At 36.2% G+C, this 19,466-nt stretch overlaps 1 protein-coding gene across 5 annotated transcripts in view; it reads left to right on the top strand.

Annotated features, from left to right (window-relative positions):
- MDFIC (MyoD family inhibitor domain containing) overlaps positions 1 to 19,466 on the top strand; it is a 50,669-nt gene that overhangs the window by 5,639 nt on the left and 25,564 nt on the right. For all 5 annotated transcript variants that reach the window (XM_082043388.1, XM_082043392.1, XM_082043389.1 and 2 more), the window contains exon 3: positions 8,230 to 8,361. In XM_082043388.1, the coding sequence (XP_081899514.1) occupies positions 8,230 to 8,361 (132 nt within the window). The remainder of the gene's footprint in view (positions 1 to 8,229; positions 8,362 to 19,466) is intronic.

Here is a 19,466-nt window from a genome sequence, read left to right as displayed (position 1 = left end):
TGTTTTGTATGTTAGAGGTCATGTCATGGTTGTTGCCTGGACTATGGGTAGACTTTTTTCCTTAAATCCTCTACATTTCAATAAACCATGGAATATAAGAGAGAAATTCAATGAACATGGAACTATATTTAGAGAATCAGACCACATTTTAGAACATGTAAGGCTGTCACCTATAAAATATTTGGAATGCTTTGTTTGTTGGTAACTACACATAACGTAGAATAACAAGTGAACAATATTTAGCTTTATCAATTTAGAAAGAAAATCAATAAAATAACAAAAAAACTATTATGAAATTGAGACTGATAATTGCACTTCAACTATAAGAACTTTCTAATGACCCTTCAGATGATGGAAATCCACTAGAATTTACTTTTTTTTTCTTTTTTTTTTTTTTTTTTTTTTTTTTTAATTGGGTGGGGAAGGAGGATGGAGAAGTCTAGTAGAAATATTAAGGGTCAAGTTCTATAAGTGACCATTCCCTCTGGTTCAAATCATGTCACTGTTGCTGGATGGAGATGCAGTTCTGATTTGGCATCTGAAGAAACCATATTCAGCAACTAATACTTCCATTCAGAAGTGTACAAAGAGCATGTTCTCTTTTTCAAGAACATGATTCAAACCTCTTCATGTTTTCTGTGTTCAAGTGTTTTCATGATGAGGATCACTAAAGGAACGTGCTGACTAGATGAGATGGGGTGACAGAAGACTTACTGCAGGGGGTGTTTGAACATTCTTCAGGCAACAACGATTAATATCACCATAATTATTGCACTTTACCAGCAGTGCCTCAGTGTTATGAGTAATGGATTTTTATTTTAACCGTTAACCAGTGCACTCAGATTGCTCAAACTTAGCAGATACTTACTCTACATTTGTGTTCCTACTTGCAATCTTACAAGAGTTGAGTGAATCTGTGTTAATTTGTTTCATCACTGTCTGTCAGTACTGAGACATTTTTTGAACGTTACTGACTAAAATACTTAAAACCTTCATAAAATGCCTAACTCTGGTTTGTCATAAAAACATACTTCTGCTTTCAGTTTCACGTGCATGCCGTTCCAGTAAAGTGATTCATGTCCACATGGGTGTGATAGACTTGTATTTCATCGAATTGACTGTAAAGGTCTTGCATCAAATTTGAAATACTTTTGTTCCATCTCATAGGCTAATTTTATATCAGAATAATTATTCTCAAATGTTCCAGGCCCTCAGAAGTTATATTTCTCTTTGTTTTAAACACTTGGTTTTTTTTTCCTAATAAGTAGCATTCAGCAATGAGTGTGTTATGCTGGTGTTTTCATTTGGATCAGCAGTGCAGTTTTGAAATGAATCCCCTATTTGCCCCCGCTTTGGTTTGCATAGTGGAATGATCCTGGGGAGTGACCTTGACTGGATTCCTTTTGGACAAAATAATCCAATATACTCCAACCACTAGTAACCCTTCAGTCTTTGAGATTAAAACTGAGAGCTAGTCCAAAGTAGAAAGCCCCAGGAACTTGTGTAATATGGAATTGTCCTTAAAATCAACTCTTGCACTGTACAGGCTCAATTTTATTGGCCCATGCTGTTGCTAATACATCATAGCCACCAAGTAAAGCTTAGCACATAGGTGAAACTAGTTTTGTACCCATATGAAACATTGTAGCATGAATAACATAAATTAATAACTGATCACGTAACTATTAGTGTGATTATTGTGAAAAGATGTTTTCACTTATGTATTTGAACTTTTTAATGCTTTTAATAGTGCAGAGTACCTATTTGCATATTGCTAGTAATTTTTAATTTATCTTGACTTAAATTTGTCCAGGGCTGTCAAACTTGTAGTAGATTCATAGTTGTTCCATAGCTTGCACCTGGAAAATTCTGTGTAAGAGCTTTCCAATAAGTTCAATTGAATTGCTGTAATTTTCAAAGGCTTATTTTTTTAGTGCCATTTTTGAGGCCATTGAAAGTTGCAATGAGACATCTAAGTAAAAGCCACTGAAACGAAATAAAAACAAATTAGTTATTTTTGATTTAAAACAATCAAACATGTAAATGGAGTCTTCCAACTCCATAATTTTTGGATTATCAATTTTAATTAGGTTGTACAACCAGTCATTAATGAAATGAGGCAAATCATGAACTGGAATAGGCATTCTGTTACATGAATAGCACAGTTGAACCTACTGGTTATGTGAAATGCCTGAAAGTTTTAGGCATTTCATGAAGTAGCTGGTGGGTGTTCCTGTTAATGGTTGCATTGTGAAACCTGGTATTATTGTGGTTCCTTTGTGTTATTGTTGTGAACAGTGGAATTTTCATTAGGAAATAGTATCCTCAGTGGTTCCTTGCCAGCGAGGATATTAATGAACAAAGGAAATGTGTTAGAAATGCAGTGTTTGCCACATGCTCTCCAATCCCTTCCAGCGGCTGGAGGCTTGAGACAGAGAATCGTTTTGTTATCTTTCCTTTTGGAAACATTCTTCAACTTTTTTATTCCCCCTAGATTTTTTTTTTTTTTAATTTCTCTTTTCCTTGAAGAACAAAATTCTGTTTAGGGTGGTTTGAGCTTTGCACGTGTATATTTAAATCTGTGTCTGCTTGTTCAGGGATAACTCAGGCCTTCCAAAGATTCGTGTTTACATCCCAGCACCTAGGTCAAATTTAGGTGCCTAAGCAACCTTTGTCCTGTGCTTCCATCATTCCTCTACCCTCAAACAGTAAAACTGTTGGACTGCTTCTGACTGCATTTTTGGAGATCACAATGACTCCACTGTGCCAGTCCATTCTGCCTGTCCTTCTCTCCTTTATGAGACCGGTGCCCTCAGATTTCCACAAGCTTTTCCCAGCAGTAGCTTTTGCTTTACTTGTTATTTGGTGCAATCCACCACATTGTTGGTGATCAGAAAATGAATGTGACATAGCAACAAAGCTGTCTATTGTTGCAGCAACAGGATTTTTCAATCATTTTACATCTGCAGTGTTGCTGTGTCAATAGACAAACTCCAAACCTGTTTCTCAAGTCCAGTTTGTCCTGTTGCTCGTTGAGTACTTCTATAGTTCACATGCTTGGAAGAGATGACTGAGCCTGTATGTAGGCTTATGCGTCATCTAATGAATAGAAAGAAGACGCCTATCACACTCTGAGGACATGCAACCCACTTCATGTGGACACTTGTCGCCATTTTCTTTGCATGTTCAGAGATTCAATATTATGTAGTTACTGATGCGTTAAGATACGATGCCACATTTGAACATGCTGAGACCCATTTCTGAGTAAAGTCAAGAGATGGACCAGTGCTTGTGGGGGCAGCTGGAGTGGGAGTGTACAAATGGGCAAGCACTTGCAGAAGAAAAGTTGTTTATTTGTTAAAGACTTGAGCTTTTTGAGGTGTGTCCTGCAAATGTACATCCATTACCTATATTTTTTATATTTTCTATCAGTTTTGTGTAGTAGTTTGATGTCCACTCAATATGCTCTACATTATCATAGAGAACAAATAAATATAGCTCTGAAAAGAGGGATACTTCACTGGGATGTTCTAAGAAATTTTCAGGAATTAGTTTGATTTGTATCCCAGCAACTTTATAAAGGCATCGAAGACAGGATTGGAAGGGATCTGGAGAGATTGCGTTGTATACCCTTCTTGCCTAACTATATCTAAGTCTTTCTTGACAGTTCTGGCTATTTGTTAAACTTCCTTTTTGATAGGGCTATTGTAATAGTAGCCTTGTTGCTGACCCAGACTGCTGACACTATTCTGTTGGTGGAGTCTTGTAGAGTGTCTTTGTCATGATGCAAGAAAATACACGTAGCCAGAAGCACATGCTCCAAACTAAAAAAGGAGTTAATAATCAGTGTTACAATAGTCTCAATGGTGAAAACTAGTTTTGATTCTATGAAATACATGTATTGCTGTGTAATTTTAAAAATAAACATAGCAAGATTATGATAAAATTAATATATGTACTATAAAAGTGATTTATATATATTTCAATAATTCCAAATGACAAAAAGTTAGGAGTTCACTTCATTCACTTAATTAATTAAAGAGCAATTTTGAGATGTGATTAAAATTTTCAATTTTTTTCACAAAGCGGCTTACCAGTTGTCTGTAATATAGCTATGATTTTGGTTGGTAACTCAATTCTATATTTTACCAGCATGTTGTGTCTCTTCCTTATTTAAACCTTAAACTTGCATTAATCTCTACACAGGTAGAGTTTGTGCCCATGCTTACCTTCAGGGTAAATCACAGGGTACTCTGTGCGGGTGTCACTCCCGCGGGGCTTTTGGCTAGAAGCTCTTCAGCTCAGGGACTACTGTTAGTTTAGGAGAGGTACGTAGGCACAAAGGTTGCTGGTGTGGGTGCTGCATGGTGATAGGTAAGAAGACTATGTGGCTTTTGTGACATGACCTAGAGTAACTTACTGCGGTTTTGAAGAGGGGTTGTATTTCTACCTCAGCGCTGCAAGACTTAGAACATAATGAGTCTTTTCTTCCCACTGCTAGGAAGAGCATCTCTTTTACTTCTTGGCTGTCAGTTTTGGAGTTTAGTCACATGAGAATAGAAGGGTATACAAAAGGAAGTAGAAGCTAAAATACTATGGAAATATTACATGAAAGTTCTTAAGGTTAAGCTTGATTGAAACAGAGAACTGTTATAAATTTATTTGAAGATGCAATAGAAAAAAGCTGTATCTGTCTATGGCCAGATCCAGCCATTAGTATTTGTGCCAGCTGTAGGCTTTATTAAAGCTGCTCTGCCACAAGCATGGCACATCACAGAAGATTAAAGGTTTTGTTTCAGTTCTTACTGGACTTGTAAACTGTTACCATTATACTTATGCACCTAACACAAAAATAATGACATCAACGCAACACAGACTTAAGAGTATTCTTGAGGCTGTCTTCATGTTATGATTAGTTGTTGTAGTTGCTATGTTGTAGTTGCACTTTCAGAGTTAAAAAAAAAGTGTTATGATCCCATCATCAGCTATGTATTATAGGGAATAATCAAGACATTCCTTCATACTAAAACTGAGACCTGGTGCACATTCTAGAAAAAAATCCAAATAATCAGTCAGGACACCAGTGTTTGTATATTTTTAGTGTTCTGATGCATCAAAAAGGATGTATGAAAAAATCTCAAATGGTTTATGGTCTATGTTTTCTAAAGACCCATCATGCTAAGTCTGGCTCAGATGGAGTTAATTTTCTTCATAGCAGCTCCTGTGGTGCTGTGTTTGGGATGTGTGACTAAACCAAGGTTGATGGCACACCAGTGGCTTGTCTGTGGCTGAGCAGCACTTGCCCAGCATTAAGGTTTTTTCTTTTCCCACTCTACCAGCGAGTAGGCTGGGGGTGGGCGGGGGCTTGAGAGGGGACACAACCCAGACAGCTGGCTCAGGTTGACCAGAGGGATATTCCATGCTATATAATGTCATGCTCAGCAATAAAAACTGAGGGGAACAGGTTTTGGGGGAGGTAGCTGTTGCTTGAGGGAGACAGCTATTGCTTAGAGACTGGTTTTGGCATTGTTCTGCTTATGGGAGGTGGTGAGTGATTGCCCTTGCATCACTTGTTTTTTTTTCCTTCTTCTTCTTTCCTTCACTTATTGAACTATATCTTGACCCATGAATTCCTTCACTCATGCTCTTTCTGTTCTCTCCCATTGTCCCATGGGGGGCTGGGGATTAAAGGAGTGGCCGTGTGGTCCTTGGTTGCTGCCTGGGGTCAGCCCACTACAGCCACAGAGCAGCATCTGCCCAGAGATGGGCTGCTCTGTGCAAAGAAAACACCAAACACATGTTTAATGGTGTAAGTTGCTGTCATGCACATTAATGACAAAGTCTTCACTTGAATTCAATAGGTCAAAGAACAGGTAATTAATGTTAATTGTTGTAAACTTCCTATTAAAATTGTTTGCTGTTCAATTGCAACACTGATTTTTTTTTTTTAATTTTTACTTTTTAATAGTGACTCTTTCTTCTTTCTTTTTAACTGTTAATATCATTTATGTGGTTTTGACTGGCTGTTTACCATATCCAGCTAGAATAATAAAAGTAAACATGAAAATTACACATACAAACTACCTAGAAAAAAAAATGAGAGAGAGAAAGATACTGAACCTAAAACAAGCAGAAGAATAAAAAGTAAATCCCTATGAATAATGATGACTGATTGTATTCTGCACTGCTTCAGACTTCCTAGATAAAAATATAATCTAGGACACTGAGGGTCCCATAATATTAGCATTAATATTTCCTTAGAGCCGTTCATTGTTTACTACATGAAATAGTAAGGCTCCGAAATGTCATATCCTATACAAGGAAATTGTATACAGTAACTCTGCAGTTTTGTACTGCCACTACCAGGTAGATATTGTTGTAATCTTGGTGTTGTTACTGCAGTAATTTAAGAGCAAAATCTCTTAAAATAGCCCATTTAAGCTTACTCTATGTGGAAAGACGAGTGCTTTTACACTACATCTCTCCAGGACACTACTTACTTTCATTCAGCCCATTTCAAGGCACTTTTGAAACACATTTGCACCTAATACTGAACAACACAGGTGAAATCATCGTACTTCAATACATCAGGATTTGTATCTGATAGATATAAGGTAGAAATAATTTGTATCTAATGTCTGTCAAAGGGGTTGAAAAAAATCCATGTGGGTTTTCTTGTTTTTGGCTAGAAGGAGTATCTAGGTGAGATTAAGTCATCAGGGCAAGATCCAAAACTCATTGAAGTCAATGGAATCTTCCCAATAACTTCAGTAACTTTATATAAATCGCAGTGAAACAGTTCATCTCAGGATGGGCTTGAGGAAATATTCACAAGTTGTTGAAGAAATGATGGGAGGGAGCACTGAGAAATAAGTACCGCAGAGGTAGTTGGGTCAGACATTTCAGAGGAAATTAATAGAAGGGGAGCAACAGTGCTTGAAGGCACATGCTACTATACATACAATATGGCATATATTATTTTGAGTGATGTTCAATACCTCAGTTTAATAGGGTGGATAACAAAGGCAGAAAGTTAGGATTTAAAATCAAACTGCTGTTAGTTACATAAAGAAACTAACCTTTAATATGTCACAGTAGCAATAAGTGATTTTTCTGTGTCTTGGGACTGGAATCATTGCTTTACTAGAGGACATGGTATCGTTACATTGTGATAAGTGGTTTATAAACACATTCTTGTTTGAAACAAATAAATGGAGTGAACAGACTTTTCAACAGTTGCTCGTTTAGATTTACTATAAATATTAAATGTTCTACGCATACTCAAAAAATACTCAAGACTTAAAATATTTAGTGTTTTACAGATCCCTCTAGTAAGTGAAATAAACTGATAATTTGTCATTGCGAATAATGAACAAAGTAATTCCAGATCTGGATATTCCTCGAATGCCAGTAGGAAAAACCTGTAGCAATCAAGAAAGATTTTTATCTGTGAATTTGTCTATTAAAAAAATAATGACGGCAAAAATGAAAGCTGCCACTTTGCTTTGAGAAAATGCAGGTCTGTGTGTGTTAACTGGCAAAATAATCAAAACAACAAGATCTGCTATCTTGTGAAATAAGCTTAAGAATCCCTCAGATAACCTTACCATGGAAGTTTCCCTACATCTTTTAAATACTTGGAGAGAAGAAATCATTTTTCCTTTCATCATAGTCTAAATGTTGCCTTTTATTCAGCAATGACTTCTAAAAGCTATTTTTTTCAACAAAAAAATGGTAATTGTGTTATAAAAAAATTCTGAATTTCTGTACTAATAAGTTTTGAAGTTTCAATATTTGTCCTTAATTATGCGTTCAGCTGTAACTAATGGAGAACAGACTTTTGTGGAATTCTTGTGGCTTTTATATGCCAGAGCCACATGAACCTGGGCAAACCCAATGGTTTTTTGGTGTGACATAGCATTTTGAATTTTTGTCCAAAGATGTTGTGGAAGGTAAATAAATATAAACAAACTCGAATGTAATTTGCTGATACAAAACTTGTTGTGTATTATTTGGTATGATTAAACACAGTACAAGAAGTCTTTATCTTAAAGAGGAATTATTTTGATCTGGACAAGAAACAAATTGAAAATTCATAGGAATTATTTCTAAGGAAACTACATGAGACAAGTTATATTTTATGCTCTTTTGGTTTTAATTTTGAAAGGTAAGTTTTGTTCATGTAAAGGAAAAATACCATAGAAACTAATATCTTTTCTTTTGACTTAGAAAAAACTGACCAAGACAGTACCGGGGCAGGAGTTAAAGACATAAAACAGCCTTCCAGTAACCAAAGTATACAACCAGAGATACAAGACCAGTCCGTCTGGGAAAATCGCACTGATGGTGACCTCATCAGAAGTAAGTATTTCCAGAACAAATTGCTGCCATTTAGGCTTGCTTTCACAGTGCAAGGGGATACTGCCTGTTGACTTAGTTAAATGTGTGTCAAATGCAATTGTGTTGCAACTATAATGCATGTCTACCAAATTTATTTCCCGGAATGACTTCTGTCAGCATACATAAGCAGTGAGATCAAAGAAAGGTGTGATTTGAGTGGTGCAGTATAATACAGACCTCTCCGGCATCTACATTTTAAAGTGTTAATGTCATATTTTCCTCTTATTGTTCTTAATGAGATCTGTATATTTAGTAGGCACATGAGCTGCAGTATGCAACTGTATTAGGAGGTATCATTGTTTTTGATTTCTCAGGTTATACATTTAAATGGTAAACTGAGAGCAGTTGCTCCCAGATGCAATGAGTACCGGTCAGGTGTAAATTTGTCAAGAGTTTTGAATCTTAAAGTAGTTACTTCTTTCAAAACTAGAAGAATGCTGTAAGACAAGGGTTTAGGCCTATGCTATTGAACTGTGTTTTTTTAAAAATTAGCTTCTACAAGTCTGCATTCCGAGTGCATGTCTTGGATGCTTTAAAACCCCAAAAGGTATGCAAGGTTACTCTCATTTTTCAGTCTTGAATTGAAGATCATATGCTGTCCAAATGATCATCCAGAATTGCACCCTCCTGAGGCAAAAATATTTCTGTCAATTGCCAGAGCTAATACTACTTTAAAACTCTGTGAATGCTTGGAAGTGAGTTGCTCAAGGGAGGGGCAGCATGAGAAACTGTGCTCTAATTATAGGGAGTATTCAGAAAGCAAATGGACTAAATGCCGAGTGGTGCTCCAGCCCTCTGGGATCCTTGTCTGACCACACACTTCAGGGTCATCCTGTCTTTACACTCCGCACGTACTACACGATACCCAGTGGGTACATTGATATTTCTGAATCTGTCAGTTGTCGTAACTGGTGATTTTCTCTGGAGCTATCTGTTTGTTTTGTTTTTAATCTTATCTATGCAATCAACTTTTTCTGAACATTGTGTTAGCATTTAAAGTTCTTTTCAAATCTCAGTTAATCCTTTTTTTCTAAATAATGAATCCCAGTAAATATGTATACCTTTAAGGTATTGAATAGTAATCTAGATCCCTTAACTTGAGTTTATCATGTCAGATATTCATCTGACAATTTAGAAAAAAATCTTAAAGGGCTATAGAGGGAGAATTTTCCTGCACAGTTTGAGAGTTTACTTAATCCCAAAAGATTATTATTTTGGACTATCCCTGGACAAGCAATTGCTTTGTGTTTGTGTGGGGGACCTGGGAAGGTACATATGGCATCTGCTGCTTTTGGAGTGGCCTCCTCCTCATTCCATCTTCCTAGAGGCTTCTTTATTCCCAGACCTGTGGGAAAGCAGATTTGTTTCGTAGCAGTTAGCAGTGTGCCTGAACTATGGAGGAAAAGACCAAGGACAGTAGGGTGGAGCTCTGCTTTCTCTAATCTAACATACTGCAGCAGCTGCGCTGGGGAAGCAGGAGAGGAAAAGGTAACTTTTTCAACGTATATTAGAAATTGCAGCAGGTTTTGCAAGTCCTTGGCAATGAAGGAGGGGTAAACTGAGTTGACAGTTACATGCAATTATATGTCTCTGTGATGGGAAGGTTAACTGAATTAAAAAAAGTAACAGGAAAAAAGGTGAAGATAGGATACATTTTTGAGGTAAGTATGTATGTGTGATGCACTGCTGCAGTGTGAATAACTGTGCTTCTCCTGGAGTCACTAATAGTTTTACCTTTGACTTTGTGAAAAGCAAATTTAGGTGGAAACTATAAGTTTCTGAAACTCCTAGTCTTTAAACAGTGTTTTGTATAGTAGTGGCTTTGTTACAATACATGTTTGAGTAGCTGTTATGATGCAAACCTCTCTTTCTTTCAAATTAACATGGTTTTTTTTTTAACCTTTAAGACCAAAGTCTTCTAGATGGAAGAAACAAAAAAAATGTGAAAATGTGAAAAATTGAAGTAGCTTCATGTGTTGTGTTTTTTGTTTTTTTTTTTGTTTTTTTTTTTTTTTAGATATAGATATATTTAAGTTTTCTGTGTGTATGCTTTGTTTTGGAGAGGGTGGGCTGTGGCTCTGAGTAGGAGAGTCTGTTCTATTTAAAAAAAAACTTCAGAAACAGTGTTTGCTTCAATTACAAGTACTTCTTGTACCTTGCAAAAATGTTACTACGTGTTCTACCTATTAACTAAAGTTTGAAAAATAGAAAAAGTACAGCAAAGAGAAGCTTGTTTATCACAAATGTTACTTGGTTATTTCACCTTAAATGACAAGCATTGTAGCTCAGAATGGCTGATTCAACCAGATCTATTACTCCACTAAAGTTTGCAATATATTGCATATTGAAAGAAGCTTTAGGTTAGAAATAAACAGTGTTTTGATCATTACAGTCTACTTCAAAACTGTTTCTAAAGAAAATTTTAAAATTGTTTTAGACAGTGCATACTTTAATTTTCTCAGATATTAACAACAATTCACCCCTGTCTTAATGATTCAGTTCTTTTTTTTCCCATGCAGATTGTTTTCCACCCCCACAGTTGATACATACTCCATTTGTGTTAGCCTTAGTTTTCACTTTATAAATGTTTCCAACATTTAATTTCCAAGATTTTCCTTGTTTGCAGCTGTTTTATTCTGCTGTTATATGGAAGAAGATTAATCAGTCAGTTTTACTGGCACACCAACAATGAAGTCCAGTGTTAGAGACTCTGTAATGACTTCATTATGTATGATTTCTCATTTGCACTTGTGAACTCAGTTTACCAGGCAACATCAATAAACTAAAATGCTGCCCTCATTTTCCACAGTAAAGGCGTTTTCAGTTCACCTTGCCCTTGCAGTCCTTTTGTCAAGTTGCCTTTTTTTCATCTCTAGATGATGAGATTTCCCCCAGATTAGCCCTTTCCCCACCTCCTTTGGGGCATCTCTTGTCCCCGGAATGAAAACTTTCATAATATCCTGGCTGAATGGCTAATCTTACCGGAAGCTTGAACCAAGGAATTAATCATTTTTGAAAAGAGTTTGAGAGTCATGGTAGAGGAATATTAGCTTCCAGTGCACTACTGCTTCATAAGGTTATTGTATACTGACATATAAACAGGGGAGAGCTAAACAAGAAATTGGTTATTACCTTTCTGTATTAATTGTTAATGCACTTGCATAACTGTTACTGGAATAGTGTGTTCAGCTGGAGAAGGGTCAGGGGAGAACCACAAATATCTTAGGAATGACTGGAGTAGTTGAAAACATGCCTTATTGTGGAAAAACTCCTGGAGTTCAATCTGTTTATTGTTAGCAAGGCGGGTAAAGAGGGGCTTGCCGAGTCCCTGAGAAGCACGATACCACAATGAGCAGAAACTTGGTAAGACAATTCTTTAACCGTAGCAGACAAAGGGAGAACTAGATGTAATGTCTGAAGGTTCAGTTAGACTAGAAATAAGGTGTAAATTTTTTAACAGAGTATTTGAGAACAGGAGTAACTGCCAAATATTTGTTGGTTTTAGGTTTGCTAAATTGGCTTTACACTTCACAAGGTGGCCATTGCTATCCATATCTTTAAATTTGAAAACCTGAGTGAGAGGGAGTCTCTTTTCCATTGCGGTTACCTAAGTCGGGATAACCTCTGTATTTTTCGTCTCAGGTATTCTTCAAAGAAATACTGAGACCTATCCCTTTCTCTTCATAGACACACACATATTTTGTATTTCAGGCTGTAGAGCTTCTGCCTTTCAAAAGAGTTTAGCCTTAGAATAGCTCCATCTGCTTTTCCTTCTTTTTCAGCAGTGCATTTTAAATATCTGCAAACACCTTTTGCTTATTTTCATTGTGTGGTCTGGTGGCCTGTAATGGAGATGTTCTGCTTGTGTTATCACTCACCTTTGGCAAGTGAAAAAGAGTGAATGTTAAAACGTGCAGCAGGGTAGCCCGTGGATGTAGGAATGAAGCCATAGGAGCCACAGTGTCTGGCTTTGTTCTTTTGGGAAAGATGTTTTTCTGGGGTGGATTTTTTTTTGGTTGCTTGTTTGTTCCATCACATTAAAAAAAAAAAAAATCAAATAAAATCAAAACAACAAACAAACAAAAACAACAAAAAAACAGGCTATAAACGTGGATTAGAGAATATTTTGGCACAATTTTTATAGAGGGTACTAGGTTACCATCAATGTGTGGTGTTATGTAGGGGAAGCAATGTTTAGGGAGGAAGAAAATGCCAGTCTCGAGCACTATTTGCTTGTGAGGATTTAATCTCCTTTCCGGTTCACAAGCAGGACCTTAGCTATGTGATATTTAAGAAAACAAAAAACATCTACCATAGATTCAAATTGTCATGAATAATTGATTAATAATAATCCAATTCTCAAGATTAAATACCTAAAACATGCCCATGTTTTACAGATAGAAAGGTCATTGCTATCCATCATCTCCTAGCTTCAATTGCCTCTTTCTCCTCCATGAAACACCCCCCTGATAAGAGTGGTTCTTCAGAGAACGAGATGCTTCATTCAGCTCTGTACGGATTAAAAAATTTTGCATGTTCTTGTGCCCACTATTAATTTACTACATTCTTCTTTATTGCATTTTGGTTTATTGAAATATAAATAAACTTATATTTTTTTAACCCATTTTCTGTATTTTGCTGCTGACATTTTTACATGACTATATATTTAAGATTTGGAGGTTCTCCTTTCCTACTGGCTAAGTAACTGGATAATTTGCATAGTATAAATTATGGAGTCTGGGTATGGGACTTTTTTCCCCAATAAGAAGAAGATAATCTGCTTTTAGAACTGTTCTTTTTGTTTTATTTTAATCCAAATATCTTTTCTTGGCTAATTTACAGTGCCCAGTGATTTTACAATTATTGTGATTTCAGATGACACTGTTTATTCTGTGTAAAAATAGTGCAAAGTGCTTGAGATAACTTAAATGGTTTTATTCAAAGCTAGAAAGTATGACAGGTACGGTCTTCTTGCAAAGCAACTGAGTGTGTGAGTACAGAAATCACAGAAAATAGATTAATGGAAATTGTTCAAAATATATTGCTGAGTCTAAAAGGTGTACTATTTTAATTAAAGAAGTGATTTGTATACAATATTCCAGATATACTCAGGTATTTGCTTCATGTGGTTGTGAAAAAGTGTCAGCCAATGAATGAACAAAACTTTAATCAGTTCAACACTTAATAACAGGAATGCAGTATTTGGTATTTAGATCTTTCTTTAAAAAACATAAACCTTGAGCTGGATGTGGAAGTAAAGGAGGTGTGAAGGACCTCCCTGAGAACTCCCCTGCCAGAGAGGTTTTCTAATCCTCTCCCCAGCAGACACCTGGCCTGTGTCCCTTCTGTTTCTCTCCCCAACCTGGCAGATCTTTTACTAGTTCTGTTTCAAAGTCCTCAGAAGACTTTTCTCATACTTATTGAGGAGCCTGATGGGTTTTTATCTTCTTCCTAACCACTTACAAGATGGCTGACAACATGTGCATTTTGAAAATATTATTTGAAAATATTGTGCATCAGCTAGTTCCCTTAGCACAACACAGGAGGTAAAATAGGATTTCTTATGATAGTTATGGCTGGGAAATAGTTAATTTTTTTCATAGCTGCCTACCAGGTTTACAATGTGGTAACTTTTCAGCCACTAGATAGTGAAATATTACTTTGATTATAGAAACTGGATGAAAGCTCACTAAGTATGTTGTACAGCATACTCAGAGTGTTCATGCAAGTCAAGGTAAGGCATCTCATAAGGATGGTAGTGAAAATTATGCTGTTTAAAAAAAAATTGTGATTTAGTTGGCTTGAAGGCAGGCTGGCGTGTTGTGCATCAGTATTAGGGCCTGTGAAGGACCCATGGATTTACTTGTACTGATGATATACCAGTTGAAGGTGAGGAGAAGAATGAATAACAATGCTCTTGCAGTAGGCTGTGAAATACAAATGACAAATCAGAAGTCAGTGCCATCAGAACACAGAGACCAAGCATTTTCGGTATTCCAAATAAACTCATCAGATTTTGCAGCTGGTGCACACATAGGCAACTGGAGCTCGGGTTCACTACTGATCACCTGATAGCTGTATCCTTACATGTACAGTCTTCAGAGTTTAAGACTGGGTCTTTGGTGTTTGCAGAAGTCATCTGTGGAATGACCAGAGTGTTGCTGAAGTTAGTAATCCCTTGCTTGTAAACAGAGCTGCTGTGGGATGCAAATGCTTTCTGTGTGGCCTCTTCACTGTCACTCTAGGTTGAATGTTCTGAAGCAATGCAATTAATGGTGGACTGGGATAGGTGAGGAATTTGGGTACTCCATGGTGACTTCATGTGGAGAAATAAACTTCTTGCTGTTGTTGACCCATTTACAGAATGGTAGTCAAACTTCAGTGAGAACTTTAAACTGCACCAGATGACCATAAGATAGATGCATGTATTCTGCATATCACTAGGAGCCAGAATTACCTGGAGCCTTTCATTTTCTGTTTTACCTTATTGCTGACTCTCAGAACATCATCTGAATTTATGGTCTGAGGCTGGGGAAGTTTGGATGTCAGTAATCATCAGTACCAGACAAAGGTGAATTTCTGCAAGTAACATGAAGATTACTGTGCTTGCTGTGTTTAAGCCTGAAGTAAATTGTATCTTAATTTCAGAATATTTTACTTTGTTATATTGGTACTGTCTCAGAATTAATGTGCTGTTATGCCTAGGTGGGAAAGACTATTTATATTATTTTCCTGATTAGCTCTTCGTATAGGGGAAGGACTACAGTATATTTGTAGTGTTTCCTTAAAGAGGAAGAGTAATGAAACTCTGACTGCGTTCTACATGAAATGTTATACTACAAAACCAATGAGTCAGTGTGGTTTCAGTCTGCTATTTTCAGTGCTAACAGTATTCAGTTAGTCATTTTTAGAAAAGAAAACACCAAATTACAAAGTGCCTTAAAGTATCATCATGCAAGTTGTACTTTTAAGAACCTGTTTTCAGGCAAAAATGTCTTGAACATAAACCATAGCAATAATCGTCTTAGTTTTTCTCTTTTTAGATTATATTTTATATTTGCTGTCGTGTGTGCAGAAGGCTTAGAATAAGTTTATACAGCTGAAAAATAGTACTACATATTGTGTGAACATCAAAATAATTAAATTAATTCTTCAAAATGTAGGGAGCCCAAATAGTTTTTAATCTTTCGAATTTTGTATTTACTGATAAAAAAGTGAAAGATGAAGAGGGGCACAGCAGAAGGCTTAGCTAAGTAATTACGGTTATACATTTTTCTTCTTTAAATAGCTATCTAGAGGAAAGAAAGGTCTGAATACTACTTACTTGGTCTGCATTCTAGTAATAACTGCAATACAAAAGTACCCACAACTGTCTTTCCCTGAAGGTATTTTTGTAAGAGACAAGGAAAATCAGGAGCCTATGACCTATTTGCATGTTGTTGTGATGGTGTTTTTTTGTTTTCTCTTTAAAAAAAAATAATAAAAACCAATTCCTCGTGATCCAAACCCAGAGAATCCCTTTGAAAACCATTCAAATGTCAAACAGCTGTGGCCACGCAGGCTATTTCTAATACTAGTTTAGTTAACTCATTATACTGATGAGGTAGGCCTCCAGAAATATTGAGGCTTGGTTTAAGAGAATGGTGAATTATTTGCCACTTGAGCATTAACTATTTTTAAATGAACTGTAGTGCTCTGGCATGTAAGAAACATGTTTTGTATGAAGACTGCTCTTGAAATTTGTGATGATGAAGTGCGAACCTGTTGCATTCTAACAGGAGAGCTGTCAAATTCTGAGTTTCATGTCTGGACCTCTGAAAATCAGAGACTTAAATTTTACTTTTAAACCTGCTACCCTCAAATTCTAATGCAGTATCTCAATTATCAAGTTTTTACTTTAATCTGGAGATAGAAATATTATGACACTTGTTTAGAGAAAATGATAAGATTTAGCAATGCTAATGTTAATTACAGCAGAATTTCAACTGACTGTTTCCTGTTACAGAGGTTCCTCAGGCTTAAGTGAGTTTTATTGATTTACAGCTCAGACTTAAGGTTGTATAATGTTTGCATAAAATGTTATGAAGTTTGCTTTTGAGACAAGTCAAGTAGAGCAAACTGTTAGGCAAGCTTATAAAATATGTGGCCTATGAGTCAGATTTGACCTGCAGGGCAAGTTTTTGCCCCTGAGAGAGAGCATAAGATATTTGCCCGTTCTTCAACATGCAGGAGCAAGCCTGTCTTCAAGTATGGGTCTGAAATACATCTTTCTTCAAAAATAAAACCTCTTAGCCAGTTAGAAGGCACATACCTTTTCCCATGTCCTTTCTCTATTAGGATAGATGCATATTTTAACTGTATTCTATAAGTTGCAAGTTTAAATAAAATTCACATTTTAGCAAGAAAGCAATAGAAGATTATTATGCTGACCAAAACTGGCCATAAAAGCAGTGTCAAACCAGAGTGAACATCTTTTAGTTCTGTACAATTCAGGAATACAAGAGATTACTGAACAATACTAATAGGGCTCTGTGGCCTTCTTGAACAGAAATAATCTGGCAAAAGCTTTCTTTCGTTTTCACTTCTGCATCCACATGAGGGATTCTGCTGGGAAAGCTGGAATAGGGAAAGAAGTGTAGGTGTCAGTATCAATATTTGGTTGGATATTTGTGGAACAAGTCCTTATGGACAATGAGAGAAGACTTGTTTGATTAGCACAGGGAAGGTTCTCGTAGAAGAAGACACTTTGCTCTCAAAATCTGAACTCAAGAGTTAGACATCTGTTTCACAGTGACTGTAATGGAATGGCATTTGAAAGTTTTGATTGTTAAAAAAATATTTTAGAAATTATCCTAATTTAGGAAGACAGTAAAGGATATGGTGCAAAGGGAAGTGGTGGCTATCGTGGTGGAGTCAGTCTTGGAAGAGGGCTGAAGGTTTGTTCTTTTAATACATTATGCTGTGACCTCTTTCCTGTATTTATTTTATGAAGTAAAAAGAGAGAGAAAAGACTGATCCATCCCTGTTACAGTTACTGTCCCTAAGCCAGTTTTCTCTTTTCTGTTTGCATAGTATTCTCTAGTTTCCACTTACTCTCTTTTTGTTGTGGGTTTTTTTTTGTTTTTTTTTTTGTTTGTTTGTTTGAACAATCCTTTTTCCTGTTTTCCCACTTCTGTGTTACAATTACATGCATGTAACCAATGACAGGAAGGTTGTGCTTAGAGGCTGGCTCTAAATGTTTTTAAAGTGCTTCCGCGTAAAGGCCTGTTCACTTCTGCTTCTGTGTGTTAATATCAACATTTAAGCTATTTTGTAAGTAGCAGTGAGCCTTCTAATCACAATAAGTATTTTGACTATTGCAGAATTAACAGTAAATTAGACATCATGAAAAAGTACTGTGTATTCAGGAAGGAAAACCCAAAATGCTAAATATTACAACATACTTTGAAAATCTCAGCTTCTGGAGTCATGATTATGCGAGATTTAAATTTTCATAAAATAAACAAAAAAATCAACCTAGTCTTAGGCTGTAGCTGCTGACAAAAGTGGAAAGTTAGTCTCAAAATTGAGAATACTTATAAAAAGGATATATTTAAAAATAAAATATTGTTGATTTTTGAGTAATTTGGCTTGGCAGTACCACACTGCACAGAAACAAGGAATTTTGTCAAAATGAGCATAATACTAATTAAATATAGGTGGTAGGGAGATGTTCCCATTGTTCCCAGCCTGAGAAAATGATATGGCAAAATAAATTGTAGCTGGTTATGCTGAAGGAACAGTAAAGAAAAGGGTGCTGGAATTAACTCCAAGTGGCAGAGCTATAGCAGCAGTGCAAATAAAGTGGCAGATGGCACGAATAGAGTGGATAAGGATGTATCAAAACCAATGCAGTTCTGTCCTTTTGGCAGTTGCTTGAATGGTTTCCTAAGAGTTTTTCTGTGTGGGGCCAAGAAATGCAAGAAGTGAGGCTGAGGTTTCCCAAGCACAAAACAGCTGCACAGCACAAAGTGGTGGAGGCAGAAGTTTGGCTCACCCATCGCCAGTCTGGGTGAGCTGCTGTTGCTGAGGATGACATCAAGGCTTTTGTGGGGCTGAAGGCTTGTGTGAGCAGTGAAGGAAGGCTGTTTGCACGTGATGTAGTTGCTGTCTTTGCTAGGAGACAAGGGTTGCCACTTAACTTTGGATATTTTTGGATAAGAGGACATTGCTGCTTCAGCTGTGACTTTTTAAAGGTCTTGAACTGTAAAAGGACGAAAAAGAAATAATGTAACTGTAAATTCTGATGCTTTCACTTAAAATGTTGTTTCTTTTCCGTGAAATCCTTCAGCTTATTTGCAAAACCTTGTAACAAAATGTTTTTAAATCTAAAAATGGACATCTTTCAGTATTGTGAATAACTGATACAGTAGAGATTTCACTGCTGTATCATCTGCACTCCATTGAAAAAAAAAAAGTAATTGTGATTAGTCTACAGAAGGATTTTCTTTTTCTCTGCAGGTGAAGGAATTATGTCTTCTAAACAATATGAAACAATAGGTTTTCAGAAAAATAAGAGATCCTTGTTGCAAAATGAACTGATTCAAAGCATGTCCAAATTTAAATGCTACTTAATATTTTTAAACCAAAAGTGAAATAAATAAATTTCAATGGGCCAAATTATGTAGTTTGTAAGTTGAAAGAAGTATTTTTTGTGTTTTAATAGACAATGCAAATGATTCCATATGTAAAGTTGAATGCTTTTAAATAAGTTGAAATAAGAATTCTTCCTTTCTGTATGTTAGAGATAAAAAAGAGTATTCTGCTGCTATTCAGTCAGTTCTGCAGTATAAGGACTTGCAGGTGCTCCTGGCCTCTTCTATATGGAAATCGTTTGGGCACAATAATTTCATAGAGATATATATCTTCTTTAATGAATGGAGTGGAGAATCAGAATTTTGGCTCAGTTATGGGATGAAAGAAAAAAGTTTTACAGGTAATATAATCCTGTTAAGACAATTTACCTATTTCTTCACATAATCTGATGCATTTGTTTCTCTGAATTTTTGTGCTTGTAGCTGTTGGTT

This window comes from Streptopelia decaocto (genome assembly GCF_964273445.1).
Source record: "Streptopelia decaocto genome assembly, chromosome: 1".
Classification (NCBI taxonomy): domain Eukaryota; kingdom Metazoa; phylum Chordata; class Aves; order Columbiformes; family Columbidae; genus Streptopelia; species Streptopelia decaocto.
This window is presented reverse-complemented; position numbering and strand designations above follow the sequence as displayed.